The sequence below is a fragment of the Sceloporus occidentalis genome, unplaced genomic scaffold (genome assembly GCF_023333645.1).
Source record: "Sceloporus occidentalis isolate IW3139 unplaced genomic scaffold, rSceOcc1.0.p SCAF_1, whole genome shotgun sequence".
Taxonomy (NCBI): domain Eukaryota; kingdom Metazoa; phylum Chordata; class Lepidosauria; order Squamata; family Phrynosomatidae; genus Sceloporus; species Sceloporus occidentalis.
Window position 1 is genome coordinate 240,885,553 of NW_028316981.1, and position 20,804 is coordinate 240,906,356.

Here is a 20,804-nt window from a genome sequence, read left to right on the forward strand (position 1 = left end):
ATTGCCTTGCTCCTATCCGCTTGTTTTTCAAATTGTTTTTAATTATTTTAGCTGTGTTAATTTCTATTTGATTGGTATTATTGTGTTGATGATGGAGGGTTGGGGGATTGTTTAATGTTAATGTTAATTTGTATTATGTATAAATAAATATAAATAAATTATTATTATTATTATTATTATTATTATTATTATTATTATTATGGCAAAGAAAATGTCCCCAACTCAGCCCAAAGGTCTGTGGGCTGTGGGGTCTTCAGTAACTGCATCTAGGTGTCACATGAGCCACATGTGACTCATGGGCCACTGTTTGCCCATGCATGATTTAAAGGAAACTGAAACTAACATTCTTTAATCCCCCCCAACCCAATCTTGTGTTCACGTCTTTTATTCCTTTCAGTGTTGTCAATTTCCGAGGAATTCCCTGGAATCCGGGGAATTTAATCTCTTTCCATGAAATTTCCATGTTTTCAAAATTTCAGGGGATTTTGAATAATTCAGGTATTCTAAATTCTCTTTGACTTTCCCGGAGATTTTGAAATTCCTGCCCAAACATACCTTCCCCGTCCTGGAAGTCCCGCCCCCTTGAGGCCTTCCCATACTGCCTTGTAGCCCCCCCACCCCAGAAGTCCCGCTCCCTTCTGGGTAATTTGGGGGAATTCCCTGGAATCCGGGGAATATCCTTGAGGGTAATTGGCAACACTGATTCCTTTCCACCACCTCAACACTTTTTTCCATGTCAGGCCATATCAGGCTACACTACATCTTCCTCTTGAAGGTTTTTTAAATCCAGATTTGTGGTCTGAACAAATTTGTCTACTCTGTCTTAGCTCAGTTTGTCTCCTACAAGTGAGCATCCCTGCTGCAGACAGTCACATGACCAATCAAATTCTTCTTCCCTTCCTCAGTAATCCAGAGCAAGCACAGCAACTTAAACTGTTTTCAGCCATTCCCTGAAATTGTGAATATGCATGCAAAATTTTTGGTCCATGGTAAAACTGTTGTCCTGACACACAAGATGGTTGGTGGCCACTTGAGTCAAGCCAATCCAGGCAAAGCTGTGTTGAATCTAAGTCCCTCTCAGTGTAGGGTTGTTGGAAATTACTTAGGATTTTCCTTGTCTGAATATCCTGGCATAGTTGCTATGTCCTTATGCTGGGGGACATTTGGATGTGACATAACTTGGCTCCTTCCTCAGCCTATGTTTCTCCATTCCTCAAAGCTCAAATCTTTCAGGCTGACCTCTCTTCAAAGAAGAAAGGACAAATATGAGTATGGTGAGGGTTATGCAACTCCAGAATGCTGAGTATTACAAATCCGTGGGTACAGAATAATAGCTGACTATGGAATAGTAGAAAACAAGAGGGATGTATATGAAATGAAGTAAGTGGGACTAGAATGATGTGGCTGGTATGCTAGTGATGGAGCACTCACTATACTAACATTTTGGGATGCTGGTAGATAAATTTACTCTTTAACTATTCCTGTTTGTGTACATAAACAGACCAAAATTTCTAGAGGCTATAATGTATTAGCAAGTTGTAGAAAAAATTGCATCCTTTAAAAAAAAGTGTTTATCTTGTTCTTTGTTGTGTGCCTTCAAGTCGTTTCTGACTTCTGGTGACCCTAAGACATGGGGTTTTCTTGGCAAGATTTGTTCAGAGGAGGTTTACCATTCCCTTTCCCTGAGGCTGAGAGAATGTGACTTCCCTAAGGTCACCCAGTGGGTTTCATGCAGGGTTGCCATAATTCCCTTTCGCAAAACTGCGACAAAGTGTAGGACATGATGTAGGACAAAATGTAGGATGATTAAGAAAAATGGAGGACAAACACATTAATAAAAAACAATATAAATTTATGCTTCTCACTCATGCTCAAAATGGAGGACATTTTGACATTCTTCCTGGATAGAAGTTTGGGATGTAGCTTTGTGTGGTGGACTAGGACTCTGGAGACCAGGATTCGATTCCCTGCCTATTGGGTGACCTCAAGCAAGTCACACTCTCTCAGCCTCTTCAGCAGAAAGCCATGGCAAACCTCCTCTGAACAAATCTTGCCAAGCAAACCCCAGGATAGGTTTGTTTTAAGGTCTCCATAAGGCGGAAAACAACTTGAAGGTACACAATAATAAATGATAAATAAGTACTGTAATTTTAAGTGCAGTGGAGGGTCCAGCATGGTGTGGTGGCCTAGGACAATGGCAGACTAGGGTTCAAATCCCATCTCGGTGATGGAAACCCACTGGGTGACTTTGGGCAGCAAGTCACACTCTCTCAGCTAAAGGTTACCCCCCCTTGAAGAAACTTGCCAAGGAAACTCTATAGGGTCACCATAAGTTGGAAAGGAGCTGAAAGCACACAACAACAACAGCAGAGGAGGAAGAAGGGGGAGGAGAAAAAAGAAGGAGAAGGAGAAAGAAGAAAAGGAGGAGAAAGAGGAATAGGAAAAAGAAGATAAAAATAGGAGGAGGAGGAGGAAGATGGGAAGACGAAGAGGAGGAGGAAGAAGAAGAGGAGGAAGAAGAAAGAAAGAAGGGGAAAAAAAAGAAGAGGAGGAGGAGGAGGAGGAGAAAAAGAAGAGGAGGAGAAATAAGAAATAAGAAGGGCCCAGCTGGCCCTAACCTTCCCCCAGCCCAGACCCCCCCCCAAGCAGCAGAGAGAGGCCTCGAAGGCATAGGCCTTCCGCCGCCGTGCCAAAAGCACGGCAAACAGCAGTGGAGGCCCCTGCCTTCCCCCAACCCCCTCCCAGCCAGCTGAGAGAGAGAGGCCTTGAAGGCATAGGCCTCCCGCTGCCACGCCGAAAGCGCAGCAAACGGCGGCGGAGGCCCCTGCCTTCCCCCGACTCTCCTCCTCGCCAGCGGAGAGAGAGGCCTCAAAGGCATAGGCCTCCTGCCACTATGCCAAAAGCGTGGCAAATGGCAGCAGAGGCCCCTGCGTTCCCCCACCACAGCCCTGCCCTACCTGGTCTTCCTTAAAAGCTCCTCCTCCTCTGGGCCACTGTCCCTTGTGGGGAGTTGGAGAGGCTGCAGCGGGTGGTCTTTCAGCTCCTCCAGTGGCGAAGCCAAGAGGAGAAGGAGCTGAGGACCTGTGGTGGAGGTGGGTGGGAGCTTGTTGAGCCAGGACCCGGGACATCTTGTCAAAACTGGGCCGGGACAATCCCAAGACCCCAAAACCGGGATTGTCCTGGCTGAAACCAGGTTATGGCAACCCTAGTCCCATGGTTAAAGAATCAAACCTTGGTCTCCAGAGTCACACTTGAACACTCAAACCACTATGCCACATCGGCCCTCAAAATCATGTACGGTCTGAACACATCAATAGTATATAAGTAAGGAAAAGATCCTTTGTGTACTTTAGACCAGAACAAAAGCAAGTATTGTAAAATCTCTCAGGTAAGAAGAGCTTTATAGATTATGAAGGTTAGGGCAATGTTTGCAAAAGTATTTTTGCATTGAGCAAAAAATGCTCGCTCATAAACATCTTCAAATTAACCAGCCTGCTTCCATATTAACTGTAGTAGTTTATCCTGAGAATGTGAAACCATGATATTCTCTTTACCTTATGAGCATTATGCATTAAAGCAAGGCTTAGCATCTTGTTGTTTCTGATTTGCATTTGATTTCTTACCATTCATGTTTCGCCTTTTCATTAAATAATTGATCTGAATGTGGATTGGCTTGTTTCTCCCTGAGTTTTTTATTCTTAACTTCACTTGTTTTCAGAGCTGCTGTGCTGCAGAATGCAACTAACATTTTCATCCATTAAAGCAATCCAGTTTTGACAGTTTCCAACTGAGTAGTAGGCTGAAGCTCTGCAAATATTTCCTATTTATGCCTCTTTTAATTGCCATGTAATTGAGTGACGGTTCTTTAAAGAGTACGTTATTGCTGACATGATTTTGCTGCCTTGTAGTCAGCATTTTACTTACTATTACAGAATTAATCAGAAAAGTATCCTGTGATTTGGGTACTGTGCTTTGTGGAAAATCTTCAAATGAAGAGGTTAAGTATTTGTCATGGAATCAATGACATTGTTTAAATATTTATTGCCCAGTGGGAGTAGACTACAGACATGGTGTAGAAAATTCCTCTTTTCCCATTTGTGAATTGCTTCTGCACAGTATTCTGGAATTACTATTGCCAGATGTGGACATGGTTCTTTAGAAAATAACAGTATTACTATTATATGGAATGTCCTGGGTTATTTGCTTCCGTGGCAGATGAAGGTTTCATGTGGGTGGATTATTAGCCTTTTAGGGTCTGTGCAAAGTCTGGGAAGCCAAATTTACTGTAAACACAGGGATGGAGGACAGTAGGAGCAAGCGGGGCTTTCAGCTGACTGATTATTTTGAGAAGGCAACTTCCAATAAATTCTGAACTTGGATATAGTGCAGCAGAATTAAAATAGAGTAATCTCTGTTCAGGTTGAATTTGGTCTCCAGGTGTTTTTTTAAAATAATATGTATGTTGTGGTATCAATCATGTAGACAAAGAAATCATGTCACAGGCTGTGAAAACATTAGAAATATATGGTTTCTCTTTTTCTCTATTGTGATTGAAATAAAATCATTTTTCCTTGACAGTTTCATGCATTTTATTTTACATTAGTCAAAGTGGTATAGGGCAGCAGAATGATGGGCAGAGACTTTGGAACAGTTTTTAAGGTGAGGGGGGCTCAGCCTTGGCAGGCATTATTAATTTTGCCTACTTGCTGGGGGAGGACAAATTACTTTTTCTGTCCATTATCATTCAAACATGCTTCATTATGAAGACTCTTAGAAGTGCAGTGTAGAGGTGCCTTCCATGTGTTCAGTGGAGCTTTGTTGTTGTTAACTGCCCTTGAGTTGGCCCCAATTTATGGTAATCCTGTGGAAGAGACATTTCCAAGCCCCCCTATGCTTCATTGTTCTGCTTAAATTCTGCCCGTGACCTCCCTAATTGAGTCTAGAAATCTGGGATACAGTCTTCCTCTCTTTCTATTGCCCTTCACCTTTCCAAGCATCAGTGTCATCTGTACATGGTAATGGGGAATGCTATGCCTTGGATAATTCTGACTTTAGTGCTCAGTTGTATGTATATACTCTTTAGGATCTTATTTAGCTCTTTCATAGCTGCCCTTCCTATCCCTAGTCTTCTTATTTCTTGGCTGCAGTCACCATTCTGAATGATGTTTGATCCTAGGTAATGGAACTCTTTAACTATTTCCATTTCTTCATTGTCTAGGTTGAATTTATGTATTTCTTCCATGGTCATTACTTTTGTTTTCTTTATATTCAGCATTAAGCCTGTCTTTGCACTTTCATCTTGGACCTTCTTTAGTAATTATTCTATTATACTCTTTGGTACAATATTTATATTTACAATATTTACAGTATTTAGTAAATTGTACTATTTACATATTTACAATATTTAATAAATTGTACTATTTAGTAATAGTAACAGTGAAGTTTGCTCCCAAGTTAAATGTTCATAGGATTGCAGGCAGCCTTTATTATTCCTGGGAAATCTCAACAACAATCACTACCTTATTTATACTCTTCTGATTGATAGTGCCTAAAAGAGGCCCAACTACACAGGAATCCTGATGGTCCAGGTTTTCTGGATCATTTCAGAGGGTTCAGCCCATAGCTTAGTTTTAATGGGACTTGAGCCCTGATTCCCAGCCTAATCTTACAGGAGATTCAAGCACCCCTGCCCCTCCTGTGCCTGAATCTTTGACGGGAGTTACTCAAGTTGGAGAGTCACACACTGAACCTGCCATTCTCTGCTGCTGTAGTTGTCACCAAACTTTGACCACTGTAACACATCTGGGATGAATGACATACCTTCAAGACCCCCTGTCCTGAACCGTTTTGGTCAAATCCTGCAGGCTCATGGTCATGGCCTCCTTAATTGAGCCTTTCCATCTGGTGTTTGATCTACCTCGTTTTCTACTGTCATCCACCTTTTCTAGCTTATTGTCTTTTCTAATGAATCCTGCCTTCTTATGATGTGGCCAAAGTATGACAGCCTCAATTTAGTAATCTTGGCTTCTGGGTAGAGTTCAGGCTTGATTTGTTCTAGGACCCAATTGTTTGTTTGACGAGCCCTGGTGGTGCAGTGGTTAAATGCCTGTCCTGCAGCCACTCACTCACAAACCGCAAGTTGTGAGTTCAGTACCAGCCAGGGGCTCAGGGTTGACTCAGCCTCGCATCCTTCCGAAGTCGCTAAAATGAGTATCCAGCTTGTGGGGGGCAATTAGCTTACATGTTATAAACCGCTTAGAGAGTGTGTATGTGCACTGATAAGTGATACAGAAATGTACTTCCTATTGCTATTTGTCTTTTTTGGCCATCCACAATATCTTCATTCAGAACCACATCCTTCTCCAGAACCACATCCCAGATGAGTTGATATTCTTTCTCTCAGCCTACTTCACTGGCCAGCTCTCACATCAAAACATGGTGATGGGAAATACAGTGGTTTGGGGGATCCTAACTTTAGTGTTCAGTTTTATATCTTTGCACTTTAGGATCTCATCTAGTTCTTTCATAGCTGCCCTTTCCAATCCTAGACTTCTGATTTCTTGACTGCAATCTCAATTCTTATTATTTATTGATCCAAGGTATGGGAAATCTTTAATTATTTCAATTTTCTCATCATTTAGATTGAATTTATGGTCATGAAAAAGCTGTAAGGAGTACTTTTAATGCTATAATGTTTGCTGTGGGAACCACAATTTTTGGATCTTCTGCAGCAGTAGCAGCCCATTTGACAGCTAAGGTTTGCAAATGAGGTCCAAGGGATGCATCCTGTATGTCGCCCACCTCTGATGCAGAAGTTTCTTTATGTAATGGAGTAACATTTTGTAAAAAATAAAATAAAAATTGTTTTATATACATGTTGGTTCACACATACTGATAGTGTCTTCGCAGTTTTTAAAATGCCACATGAAACAATTGCCTTCTTTTTATTTATTTCTTCTTGATGAAAGTGCTGAATGGATTGTGTTCATTCATCCATTTGTGTTAAACTCCCATCTTTGGAAGTTTATAGAACATTTATGGAGGTATGTATTGCTAAGTTTACATGGTGTTCTCTCCCCCCATTTTCTACTTCCAGGTCCTTCAGAAACTGTTAAATCACTTCAGAAAAAACAAAGATAAAGTGCTACTTTTTTCCTTTTCAACCAAGGTGAGCTACATGTTATTTTTTTAGTGTGACTGACTTTAACAATGAAATATATGGGGACTGAAATCTCTGCAGTTTTAATTCATTTTTGCTTTTTCCACTTGTAATGTTATGTGCAAAATATGATAACAAGGCAGCTTCGAATGTGAAACTTTACATTTTACTTACAAAAAAAAACAGTTCTAGGTAGAAAAAAATTTGGAAATTAAATGCATACAATCTCCTGTCGTGATAGCACCTTTGGCTCTTGTTACATGTGCATATATTCCAATGATACAGATATGTATATGATTATGGTACATGTACAGTTTTTGTGGTCCCTTACTTGGAAATACCAGTATTTCCCTTGTAGGAAAAATGTTATGCGTGAAACAACTGATAGAAACTTATGATGTAGTTCTTATATCTGTTTACTGGAATTTAGCCTCATTGATTCAGTCAGACTTACATTTGAGTAAATCTGCACAGAACTAGTGTGACTAGGCCATTCACTTTGGGGTCTAAAGCTAATTACTAGTTTCAGAATAAACCCAGAGAATCAATTACTCGGCACTTGTGTAAATCCCAGTGATTCAGTAGGTCTATTGTAGTTGGGACTAGCTAGTGGATATAAGGTTTGTTCCCCCCCCCCCAACTGTTTTGTATGTGATTAATGCAACTTGTAAAATGTCATCTGTGAACATGCAGGGTAGTTTAGTCAGTGCTAAAATGAATGTAAATATAATTTGAGATTCCGGTATCAAATACTCTGCTACTTCCACTAGGAGAGTGGGCAGTTTAAAAATGTACTATCATTTTAATAAAAATGAAAACATTATAAATCTTTATGCTGATAAATATTTATGACTCTATGATCTTGGGGAAATATTTATGCAAGGAGACTGTGGACTCTTAAAAACTTCAAGACACTTGATCTCTCTGGTTTATTGTAGTTGTCTTTAAATTGTACTAATTGCCTAGTCTCCCCATCTTTTTCACTAGTTGCTTGATGTTCTGGAACAATATTGCATGGCATCTGGGCTAGATTACCGAAGACTCGATGGAAATACAAAGGCAGAGGACAGGGTCAAGATAGTAAAAGAGTTCAACAGCATGGAAGAAGTTAACATTTGCCTTGTTTCTACAATGTAAGAAAATGCTGTGTCTGCTTTTGTCTAGGTAGTTAGAGGTTTATAGCAAATTTACTGCACTCGTGCTTGATTGATCTTGCATTTTGTCACTTCCTTGGGAAGAAGCAATAACATTACTGTCTGCTGTTATAAGACTGGGAAGTAGACTGCATCAATCAAGGCCGTTAGGATAGAAACTAAAAATGAGTCATATCCCTTACTCATTTCCATGGTTCTTTGGATTGGCTCTCTTCTTTCTAGAGATTACTTGAGATCTGAAAGTGTTGAGTGCTAATATTGAATAAATAAAAGTTTTGTTTCCATTTCATAACTGAAATAATCATTAATATATTCATTCTCAAAGGTTATCACACTGAATTTTGTGTGAATTAAGCCAGTGATGGCACGTATAAATAGAAATTCCCCAACCACTGGTAGTTGGCCTAGTTTCTTAACTCTTGTCTAAAAATGTAACTAGTCCACTTAGAAGATTTCCTATCTGTGATGTCATTTTTAGAATCAAAACACTGTGAAACAAGACGTAGGAGTCAGGCAGACAGGGCAAAAAAAAACCTGGATGACAGTAAAGAGTGGGCTTTCTCCACTCCTTTTGTAGCCAGTTTTTCCTGAAGCTGGCATTTTGGCCGGTCTGTTTTGGGCCACAGTTTCTGTTGGGCATCTTTGCTTTTTTTGATGCTAATACTATAAACTAGCATTCAAGGCAGGTGACCTTCTTGGCTATTCTAATTACACAGTTCAGTCATTATGTGATATAGTATGCATATATGTGTTTTTTCTTCAAGTCACCTGTTGACTTATGGCAATCTCATGAATTTCATAGTTTTTTTTCTGGCAAGGAGTAATCAGAGATGGTCTTGCCCATTCCTTCGCCTGAAATACAGCCTATAGCACTTGATATTTATTGGTGGTCTCCCATTCAGTACTAACCTGGTCTGTTCCAGCTTAACTTCCAAGATCAGACAGGATCTGGTGCCTTTAGAGTATCTGGGTCCTTTGTGATATAGTACAAAACAATAAATATGGTTCAGCAGCTTTCTCAACCTATAAGAGTACTAGGCTCCAATGCCCCATCTCCTACAACGTGGAAAGGAAATGTTCCACTTTAGGTTATGTGGCTCTCTGATTCAACAGCTAAGATCTCTTCACTTTCCTTCTGTGATAGTTAATTCTTCCAGTGCTTGTATATTTCTACCAAGGTTTATGAGAGAGCCAAACCAATTTATACTTTTCCTACTTCTCCATTTCAACAGTATACATTGCTCCCAGGAGCAGGTATTTCACTTTGCTTAAACAGCCCATGAGAATTTTGAGATTAATTTCCCTCTGATTAATACAGTGTGAACATCTCTGAAGATGTTGGTTTCTCAGATTAGTAGAGAGGCATCTTATAAGAATCACAGACCTTGGAACTCAGATTAATTTTTTATGTCTGGAAAAATAGCAGTTATTAATTATGAGTGAGAGCCAAGGATAACATTGATAATTTTAGTTGACTAACTGTATTATATTTCTGGTTTCTCACTCTGTTTTTTTTAAACTCCAACAGATCTCATTTTTTAAAAAGCAAGTAAGATTGGAGAAGGTATCTTTAACTAGCAGAGTGGTTATTTCCTGCCCATTGTAACCTAATAGGATTTCTCACCTAAGGGATTTGGTGGATGGGTGGGGGTCAAAGAAGAGGAAGCACACCAGTGCATTAAAATTTTGGACTTAAAAGTTCTTTAAAATGCTTTAGATTAAATATTCCAAGCCCACCTGGAAATTCAGCCACTTTGAAACATTTGTAAGAGAAATGTGTTAGTCAAACAAAAATTGCTGCAGAGAAAAGGCCCATTGATATATTCATTTTGATCTTCTATCATGTAGGATAATTCATTTAAGATCCAAACAATAGCACTGAGGATTTTAATGAGAACAAGTCTTCACATTTTCTCAGTGAAATTGGCCAACATGGATGAAGTTTAACCAACTCTTTTAAAATACCATCTTCCAAATTGCTTATTTTGGCTAATCTTCAGCTAGTTTAAAAGAGGTGGAAAAGAAGGGATGCTTGGGAAGCTGAAGCACCAAATTTTAAGAGAGTTCGGAAAGCTTTATGTCTTTTGAGGTTTTCTTGGAAACTCAAATGAACATAAATTGTGTCCTCTTTCAATTTGAAATGTGGCATATTATGTTAATTAAATGTGGCAAGAGGATTATTCCGTAAATTGAGCACTGTAATTGATGTAAACCTTACCTCTTTTTTCAATCCTGTATAGTGCAGGGATCGAATAAAAATTACTTCAATGTAGCATGTGTAAAATACCATATTCAGTGGCCATAACCCTTTGGTCTATGTTGTCTTTCACGTGACATATGATCACTGCAGCAGTTGATGCTCTGGTTTGTTCTTCTACCAAAAAGCCAAAGAAAGAAATCTGAGAGCCAACGGTTTTTGTGTACACATGTCACAACAACAAACTTCATAACTACAAACAGTTTAGATAATTACAATTTACATTATGACAATTTTACATTTTGACAATTTTTAGATTGTGGGCGATGAGAGGCATCAGCTGTATTGCATTGGATTGGTTTTGAAACTTTGCTGGCTGTGAAGCTAATAGGATGGTACATACTTAGGACAAGATGGCTAGTATTTGTGGGGAGTATTTCATAGTCTTTTTTTTGGCAGGTAATATAATTTATGGCAAATTGTATGTGATTAATTTGCCATACATTTAATTACAAGCCACAGATAGTCCTTAGAAGAGAACTTGTTACTGATTTGTCTAGAAAATAATAGTGATAACTTACAAATTACACACCTTTATATCTTCTTCAGTTCTTTGTTTCTTCTGTTACTGTAAAGGGCTGGTGGACTGGGACTCAATTTTGTTGGTGCTAATATCGTTATACTCTTTGATCCAACTTGGAATCCAGCTAATGATCTTCAAGCCATTGACAGGTACAAGCATACTGTTAAAAACTCTTTACTATAATACATATGGAGTCTTCTGTTTTTAACCCTGGAGGCCTTGGTTTTGCAGAGCATACAGAATTGGCCAGTGCAGAGATGTGAAAGTATTTAGGCTTATCTCTTTGGGAACTGTGGAGGAGATGATGTACTTACGACAGGTTTACAAACAGGTAATGTTTTCTCTTGGTTTCCATTTATATTGCTTACTTTTAAAATATAAATGGATAAACTTCACTAATTGTGTATTGATGGAAACTGACTTAATGTAGCATTCATTAATTCTGTGAATTTATTGCACTATTCCAAGGGTCATGGCAGATACATTAAAAGTGTACAATTGTGTAAAAAATATACAAGCTAGAACAAAATTATATTATAGACAGTTAGCAGTATAAGAGAATTTCAAAATAAACAACATCAAACTCAAATTAACACTCTGTGGCCCGTTCTGCATGGGCCTTTGCGCTGCCCCGTCACATGCTAGGGGTTGGCCGAGGACCTAGCGTCCATACCGGCCTCACCCCAGCACGTGACGGGAGCATATAAATGGCCGCGCCCTATACACACGGGCACGGCCATTTTTACGTGCTGGACGCTCAGTGTCCGCATGTAGCATCGCGAGAATGACATGTCAAGTGCGCCATTGGCGCCTTGTCGCGTCATTTCCGTGACGCAAGAAGAAGCTCCATTTTGGCGCTTCTTTTTAGCTGCGCCAGGAAGCCTCGCGGTTTGGCCGCTGGGGCTTCTCGGCACAGCTAATGACGGCGCAGGCAGAGCGCCTCTTTTTGGCACTCTGTAACGTGCCTATGAGCCAGATAAAGCAGCTTTTTGCCACTTCAGGGGCATGGTGTTTACTCTCCAAGACAATTTGTAGCTATTTTATATCATTCTTTCTTTCTAATCTTTTTTTTGCCACTAAAACAAAAAGTTTTATATTCAAAATATTAATTATCATATGTAACCAAAGTATTTCCTAGAAATAGAAATATTGCCATCACACCACTCCTTGAAGTTGCTGTTGTTGTGTACCATCAATTTGTTTTCAACTTATAGTGACTCTAAGGCAAACCTTGGTTTCCCTTTGCCTTCCTCTGAGGCTGAGAGAGTGTAACTTGTCCATGGTCACCCAGTGCGTTTATGCAGATGTACATCGCACAGGAAATAGTCTCTTTTTGCCATTTATGTCAGAAGTAAGCAGGACTCAATCCATATCTCCACCCTTTTATAGGCAAACACTGCCCTTGTAACCCCATCTTCCTGAATCCATTTTGAATTTGAAACATTTTGATCATGAGGAAACCCTGGACAGTTGTTGCTCAAGTCAAGGGGAAACCTTGGAAATCCAGATATAGCTGATTTCTTTTTCCTGCATCACTTTAATTAACTTTTCACTTGATCTTTGAGGATGATAGTTATGAGAAAATGTCTGGTTTATTTCATCATTGCCACTTTCTAACTATAAATTAGTATCATTTTATGTTTAACAACAACAAATTCTTATTTATTAGTAATAATAAAAATAATTATTGTAAAAAATAACTGTGTTGTAAATACTATATCTGCTGTAGGCTAGGATTCTCATATGTTATATGAGTACATACTGTAGGAGACTTCAGGCCACATTTTTTTCCTTTCCAGTAAAATCACTTAGGTTAATATTACTCCACAATGGCAGCATCTGCCAGGGAAAATAAAACATAATATTTTCTTGCATAGGGATTTAGGTCTGCTCTTAATCTATGTATATACTATAAATGCCAGGAAATTCTGACATGTTGTTACAGGAACATGCTTCTGAAATGTTTTGTGTCATTCTCTTTTAGCAATTGCATTGTGCAGTGGTAGGAAGTGAAAATGCCAAGCGATATTTTGAGGCAGTGCAAGGATCAAAAGAACATCAAGGAGAACTTTTTGGTATCCATAACCTTTTCAGGCTCCAGGACCATGGATCCTGTCTTACAAAAGAGATTTTGGAGGTGCAATGTTTTTTTCCTTGGTCATCTCAAATGTCTTTGTATAGGTTCATTATGGCTTACTGTGTATGGGAAAAAATACAAATTCTAAAATGCAAAAGTATAGACCTGTCCAGATTTAGACAGAACCCCTCATAGGAGTCATAAAGATAACTGGTTAAATTCAGTTGTTTGTTCCATCTAGAGTAGACTCATTGGATTAGTGAAATTTGCACAAGTGTTGATTTAACATTTATGTAATCCTGTTGATTCAATAGGCATATGCTATTGAGGTTAACAGTTGGATTTAGCACAATCTAATTTCCTGCTAGAAAATATTGCAATGTGCAGCCCTGCTGTTCAGTGTTTATCCAGCCAGCCATGCCCTTTTTAAGCCTTTCTATTTCTACAGTCTGCTCATCTTGATTCTCCTGGCCCCCAGCAAACAGTATTCTGTTACCATTGAGGATGTTCAAGTCTTCAGTGTACTTTAGAATCATAGAATGATAGAGTTGGAAGAGACCTCAAACTCCAAACCCCCTGCCGTGCAGGAATACACAGTCAAAGCACACCCTGACAGATAGTCATCCAGCTTGTTTGTTTGGTAGGATTCCCCTCTTTCTCAAAGAAAAAATTTCTACTTGCTATAAACTTTGAGATTAGGAAATATAAGACATTACATTATACCAGGTTATATTATTTGTCTGTCTTTGTCAGTAGTATAGTATTTATTCTGAGTGTCAATTGTTGTTGAGCGTTTCAGACACGGGTTTTTTTTCCAGTGCCTTGTCAAGTTGCCAAGTATTGAACTGGGAGCTTTTGCATGTAAGGAAGGCATGTGTTTGTCACAGAGCTGCACTCCATAGCTCCCCCAAATCTGTTGATTTTTCTGTTTTATGCATGGATGGTACCATTGGGGGGAGCTATATAATGGCCAGTACTATGAGAATGAGTTCATCCTCATGATATAGTGCACTGCTATACAGAAAAATTATGAAGCAGACTGAGTTTTTATGCAATTGATGTTTTATAGAGAGAAGGACAAGTGGAAGCTGGTGTCATGACAGCTACTACATGGTTAGAAGAAGAACCCCAGCAACATGGAATAGAAATGGTAAATTAGCAAGTTGTCTTTCTAACATTAGGTAAAGGTATTCCCCTTTGATAAAGTTCTCAAGTCTTGTCTACCATAGGTGGTGGTGCTCATCTCTGTTACTAAGCCAAAGAGCCAGCATTGTCGAAGACGATTCTGTGGTCATGTGTCCAACATGACTTCACAGAACACTGATTACCTTCTCACCAAAGTGGTACCTATTTATCTACTTGCATTTCCATGCTTTCGAACTGTTAGGTTGGCAGAAGCTGGGACTAGTGATGGGAGCTCACTCCATCACGCAGTAATTGGGCCTTGAACTGCCAACCTGCCAATCTTGCAATCAACAGAGTCAGCATCTTAACTGCTTGAGCCACCATGTCCCTCTTTCTACCATGACATGCTATGAAACATACTGTTTAATGTTTTCTGTGAGAAGTGTCATAAAATGTCTTAAGTAGAGATAAAAGTTGCAGCTTTGAAAGAGAATGAAATAAATTTATATAGAATGGGACTATCCATGACTGGTTATCATGATAGATATATACCATGGATAAATGGCATACTATCTTCCTATACCATAGTTAAGTTTGTCTCTTTGTAGCAATTTCTGGTAGCACAAGTGGGGTGGTGGTGATCTTTTCTTGATCTGATTTGGGAATTTCCATAAGTAGTTGGTTGGGCACTGTGTGAACAGAACGCTGGACTAGATTGTCCTTTGGATTAACCCAATGTGGTTCTAAGTTCTTATGTTTGAATGTTTACAAGACACTTAATTTTAAAAAACTTGGAAAAATCAAGGAAAAATAGGACAAAATGACGGCACTATATGGGATTGGAGGTATCCCAGATTTCTGTTGTTTTTTAATTGTGTATATTCATATGTATTGTATATGTCCAAGGAGCTATTCAGTAACTTCTTATCCACCACCAGCCCCAGACAACTTGGGGGCACTCCCACTGTAACTGTGGAAAGGAGATCCAGGACTGAAATTTCATTTTGGGATAGGTGCTGCATAGTCACCTCTCCTTCTCTCCTCCTCCCTTCCCCTCCCCTCTTGCCAATAAATGGATGTAACATTGCCCCAGTGTTCAACAGCTGTCTTTCGGTGGGGAGAGGAACTGTGTTTGTGGAGTGTTACAGTACTTTCCTATGTAGTACTATGGTCTTTGAATATGGTAATAGAACTAGATGAATAAGACTAGAATGTTATTGTGGCACAGCAGATTATATGGTATCAAAATAAGTAACAGTGTTTATAACTGCCTTTACAAGTAACAATAAAAATACGTTTACAAAAGAAAATAAAAGGTGGCACCCATGATATATGTGTAGCTATGATAGCCTTTAGGTAATTATAGAGCCATTTGTTTTCCAATTTCTTGTTTTTTTGAAATACACATTTTTTATGCTGGTCTGGTTTTTCCTGATTTCAGCGTGGTTGTGAAGATCAAGATACTGTTAGTCCTTTGGAGCCACTGGAAAAGGAAGGATTTGATTGCTGCAGTGACTTCAGTGATGAGGAGTCTGTGAGAAATTGTAAGGTGAAAGGAGAAAGAAGCAGACTGTGCAATGCAAAAAACATTAAAATTCTCCAGGGACAACTAACTTTAATGCAGTGTGGGTTTCCTAAACTTCTGGAAAAGAGAAGTACAGCAGCTGATGGTTGCATTGATGCTTCCAGTGATGAAAGTACTGATGGCCAGTCTTTGAGACAAAGATCTAAAGATCCAAGTAGCTGTTCCCTGAAAAATGAAGACCACTGTAATATTTTACAATATCAGAAAACTCCTGTGTCACAAGCCAGAATGAAAAAACAACAGGTGCGTATTGAAAATGCAGACTGTGATCCTTCTGTTTCACCACATTTTGAAGAAGAAGGAAAACATGTTGGGAAAAATTATAAAGATAGGTATATTTCAAATCAAGTTGGGATAGTTCAAGAGACTGAAGACAGTTCATCTGAAAATGATGATATTATTTTTTCTTCCCAAGTTCATACCGATCGGGAAATTGTTAAAAACTATAAAGACACAATAGTAAAGTGTGAATTTTTAGATACTGAAAAAAGTCCTATGCTTACACCTCTGCAAAAACATTTGAATTCTGAGCAGAGTAGTAGGAGTACTTCATCTTTCAGCAAAATAAAATCAAGGACCGTGAAAGAAGCAAGTGACATTAGTGATGAGTCTGATGATATTGAGATGTCAAGAACAGGAATACATACATTTACCAAACACGTGAAAAAACGCCGCTTCAGTAACAAGGTGCTCAACAATCCTTCCAGAATGACTTTGCATAGTAATAAATCAAGGATAGTGAAGACCAATGCTGACTCTCAGAATATAGAAGAGTTTTCGTCACCAGAGGACAATTTCTCAGCTGGGAAGGTTGATGTTAATAAAGAAAAACAAAGGCTAAAAGGTGATAAGCGTGGAATTCAGTTTAAGTCTAAATTATCAAAATACTCCCATCCTCCCTCTGTGGTGCTGAGAAAACGAAGTCATTCAAATAGGACACATACTTCTTTGAGAAAGGAAACAACGGCAAGCCAAAGACAAGGAGCAGATTCGTTGGACAGACTACTTGGTAACTTTATATATGCTTTTTTATCAATTTTTTAAAAATAAATAAATAAAATACAGTGTTTGAAAGATGGGTATCCTGCCCCCCAAAAAATCCCTCATAGTACATAATATACATTTTAAAGCCAATTGCAGATTTTGGCTGGCATTGTCCTGTATAGTTCCAACTAGAGAAGGCCCATTAAAATTGCTGCCAGGGCTTAAAATAAGGAGTTTATCACATTGTAAATTACCACAACTTACCTCCTCTGAATTGAATTCTATCGCACGCATTTTGACGCTGATGCCGCGTTCCAGCTGCATCCCGCCTAAAATCTGGCTAGAATCCACCTTCAGCTGGACAATTTGCAAAGTTGCGAAGCTCACAGCATGTGATAGAACCTGGTTACATCCTGGAAGAGACTTCAATGTGGAAGAGGTAAGTTGCGGTTTTTTATAATGAGTTAGGCCTGTTCCGCATGGGCCAGAAGTATGTGCATGGCACGTACTAGGGTTAGAAAGGGGTGTCCTTTCTGGACGCCCCCAACCTTAGTATGTGCCGAGCACGTACAAAATGGCGGTGCCCATTCTACATGGGTGCCACCATCTTGCCGTAGCGGATGCTTAGTGTCCGCACGTCGCTGCGCGGTAATGATGCCGCAAGTGTGCCATTGCCGCCTTGCGGTGTCATTACCACACCGCAAAAAGCTGCTGCTTTTTGCGGCTTCTTTTTGTTGCGCGGAGGAGTCACGCGGTTTGGCCACTGAGGCTCCTCTACGCAACAAATGAGGGCGCTTTACAGACCGCCCTAAAAGGTGGTCTGGAAAGCACCATAAATTCCTAAGTAGAGTTTCTGAAACAGGTTTACAGCCTGTATTACAATCTAAACTTGTAGATTGTTAAAACAGTTTTAATAATCTGTTTCTTTGCAGGAGTTAATTTACACTACAGGTGTGGTGATGTTGTTGTTTGCCTTCTTGTTGTTTCTGACTTATGGTGACCCTAAGGTGAACCTATCAGGGTTTTCTTAGCAAACTTCTTCAGAGGGAGTTTGTCATTGCCTTCCTCTAAGGCTGAGGGACTTGACTTGCCCAAGGTCATCCAGTGGGTGACGCCTCAGTTCATGAAGCAGATGTGTTACCACTTTAACAAAAACTCTGGTACCAGAAGGTGAAATAACATAGAAAGAACCAGAAGAAAGAAGTCATATTTCAGTAAACTTTTTTTTATTAAAAACTAACAATATGAACATACGAAATGAAGCAACCAGATTAGGTAAGCCTTGCAGAGATAAACAAAGGCCCGATACAAACGGGCATGAAGTGCTGTGCTGGCACCAATTTTAGGGTTAGGGAACCATGCGGCAACTGCATGGTCCCTAACGCGGCTCTGTAACAATGGCGGTGCACTGTTTATACAGGCGCCTCCATTTTTACGTAAGCACTGTGTGGCATCTGCACATCACTACGCGACACTTACGGTACGAATGTGCAAGTGGCACATCTGTGACATCGGCCCTGTGGCACAAAAAGAACCTAGTTTTTACAAGTTCTTTTTCCTGCAGGGGGAAGCCGCGCAGTTTGGCATCTGCAGCTACCTTCTGGAGGGAATTAGGCTGCCGGCAGGCCGCCCTTTTCAGGCGGTCTGTCCCTCGCTGAAGACATTTTGAACATCATAGAGATGACTTGAAAGTTTCTTCCAAACTGCATCCTGGGGTGATTTTTTAATTCCAAGTATCTTGTGACTGCCATGTTGTGGTCAGACATAGATCTATGATTTTCTTAAAAAATTATACTCGGAGAACTGATGAGGTCAACTCGTCTGCTTTCCTTTTTGCTGGAGGCAGCTGCAGTTTACTTTGCCTTTTGTAGGCAGGGACACACAGCTTCAGTAGGATTCACTTGAGCCATATCCATTCCTTCCCAGATTACGCTATATTGCATTGTTTACTGCATACACACTGCTGCAACATCAGAAATGAAAGTCAGTTTCTCCAGCCCTCTTTTACCATTCTCTTAATGCCGCCGCTGCTGCTGTTAAAAGACTTCCAGCTAGACTGGGCAAAGAAGAAAAGTAGGGTGTGGGTGTAAAAAGAGTTTGTAAAATGGAGCTTCTTTATCATAGGCTTTGTTTATTGAGATATGTCTGTACTTTCTTCATCTCCCTGTATCTTTTTGACAGTATAAAACTGACTGTATTGTTTGTACTTTATGACCATGAAAACCAACTTTGTGGAGATTTTTTAATAGTGCTTTCAAACAATTTTTTTCTTTTCTTGCTGAAGTAAAGATAACCTTCCTTAAAATAGTTAAAACTTTCCAGTCATAGGGTTTACATATGTATTCTGCTACCCAGATGTGCTTAGATGAATGAATGAATGAATGAATGAATAGTAATTAAAAAATTAAAACTGTGGACTGTGACTTAAATTTTCATTTTATGTTTATCTGTCAGTCATATGCAGTGTTAAATACATGAATTCTGTATTTCACCTTCCAATTATCAGATGATGTTGCTGAAGTCTCATACATTCATTCGAACCAAAATGTTGTTGGCTCAAGCAAAGCTGAAAATCACTTGAGTCGGTGGGCAGTGCGAGATGTATTTGAACTACAGCAATTTTCCCAACTCCCTGCAAATGTAGCAGTATGCAGAGCCAAGGTAAAGAGGAGGATTTGAGAAATGTTTTCTATTACTGTTGTTATTTTTTAACCTCAGTGTTTTACTTGTTTTTAAAACCAGGGGTTCCTTTATTGGCCACCGTGAGTGATCAAAGGCCTTGTTTCTTGGTGGAGGTGCCTCCAACAGAGTCCTGACAAAGCAGCATTGCTATTTATGTACTGAAGGAGTCAGGACCTGGGCAGACTGTCTTGTTTTGAAAGATTGTTATTTTAACTGGAAAATGCTTATCTGTCAGGCATGCCAAAGATATGTTTGTAAATTGATATGCTTTTGTTAAAAAAAACAAGGAATTTGAAAAAGGAATAGAACATGTTCATATGTTATAAACATTTTTGTTAGATAATACCAGTGTCTGGAGGTAACAATTTGCCTGTAATTAGTTACTTGGGCAGGTAACACGCGTGTAATCAATTCGTATTTCCAAAGTAACAAATTGAAAGGAAGTCACTGTATTGTTATAAAATGAATTTCTAGTTGTTTTCAAAAGTTATGTTTTGAGCACATTTTAAAGACACTTTTAGAAGCATTTTAAAATCGCTGTTTTTTAGTGATGATAATAATAGAATCATAGAGTTGGAAGAGACCACAAGGGCCATCCAGTCCAACCCCCTGCCATGCAGGAAATCTAAATCAAAGCATCCCTGACAGACGGCAATCCAGCCTCTGCTTGAAGACCTCCAAGGAAGGAGACTCCATGACACTCCGAGGGAGTGTGTTCCATTGTGGAACAGCCCTTTTTGTCAGGAAGTTCCTCCTAATAAAAACTTGTGTTACTTCTCTTACAGGCATAGCAGCCCCTTTAATGTGTAAACATGGCAAGGCTATGTAACAAGGTTTTCTAGCTGGGTTTTAAAAAAGATTTTCTTCATTCTTTTCCTTCATGTGGACCAGAGGTGGGAATCATGTGACTTCCAAGGCCATTTCTGCATCCCACATTATTTCAGATAAATTTATTTGCAAGAAAAAGGGCCTTCAGATGCCTACCCAACAATGTTAACAACAAGAACATTTTAAAAAAAATGGAGTCATCTTTTGGATCTTACTGGTTTTGCCAGAGTATATTGGAGGCAGGAGTATAGAAAGTGTCCCTGAACCCTCCTCCATAGTGGCCTGTTCAGGCCTAGATTCTCTTCTGCTCTGGTTCTCTCTCACTCTCTCTTTCTCCCCCCCCCCCCCCCCGAACACCTCCAAGTCAGCTTTCAAGTGCATAACCTGACTCACTTCTTCCATAGAACCAATCTGCCAGTTAAGCTGGCAA

At 39.5% G+C, this 20,804-nt stretch overlaps 1 protein-coding gene across 2 annotated transcripts in view; it reads left to right on the forward strand.

The window, feature by feature from the left end:
• Positions 1 to 20,804, forward strand: part of ERCC6L2 (ERCC excision repair 6 like 2) — an 84,295-nt gene that overhangs the window by 46,948 nt on the left and 16,543 nt on the right. For both annotated transcript variants that reach the window (XM_089490924.1, XM_089490918.1), the window contains exons 12-19: positions 7,097 to 7,168; positions 8,147 to 8,292; positions 11,147 to 11,242; positions 11,325 to 11,424; positions 13,078 to 13,230; positions 14,240 to 14,320; positions 15,737 to 16,889; positions 19,371 to 19,525. In XM_089490924.1, coding sequence (XP_089347050.1) covers positions 7,097 to 7,168; positions 8,147 to 8,292; positions 11,147 to 11,242; positions 11,325 to 11,424; positions 13,078 to 13,230; positions 14,240 to 14,320; positions 15,737 to 16,889; positions 19,371 to 19,525 — 1,956 coding nt within the window. The remainder of the gene's footprint in view (positions 1 to 7,096; positions 7,169 to 8,146; positions 8,293 to 11,146; positions 11,243 to 11,324; positions 11,425 to 13,077; positions 13,231 to 14,239; positions 14,321 to 15,736; positions 16,890 to 19,370; positions 19,526 to 20,804) is intronic.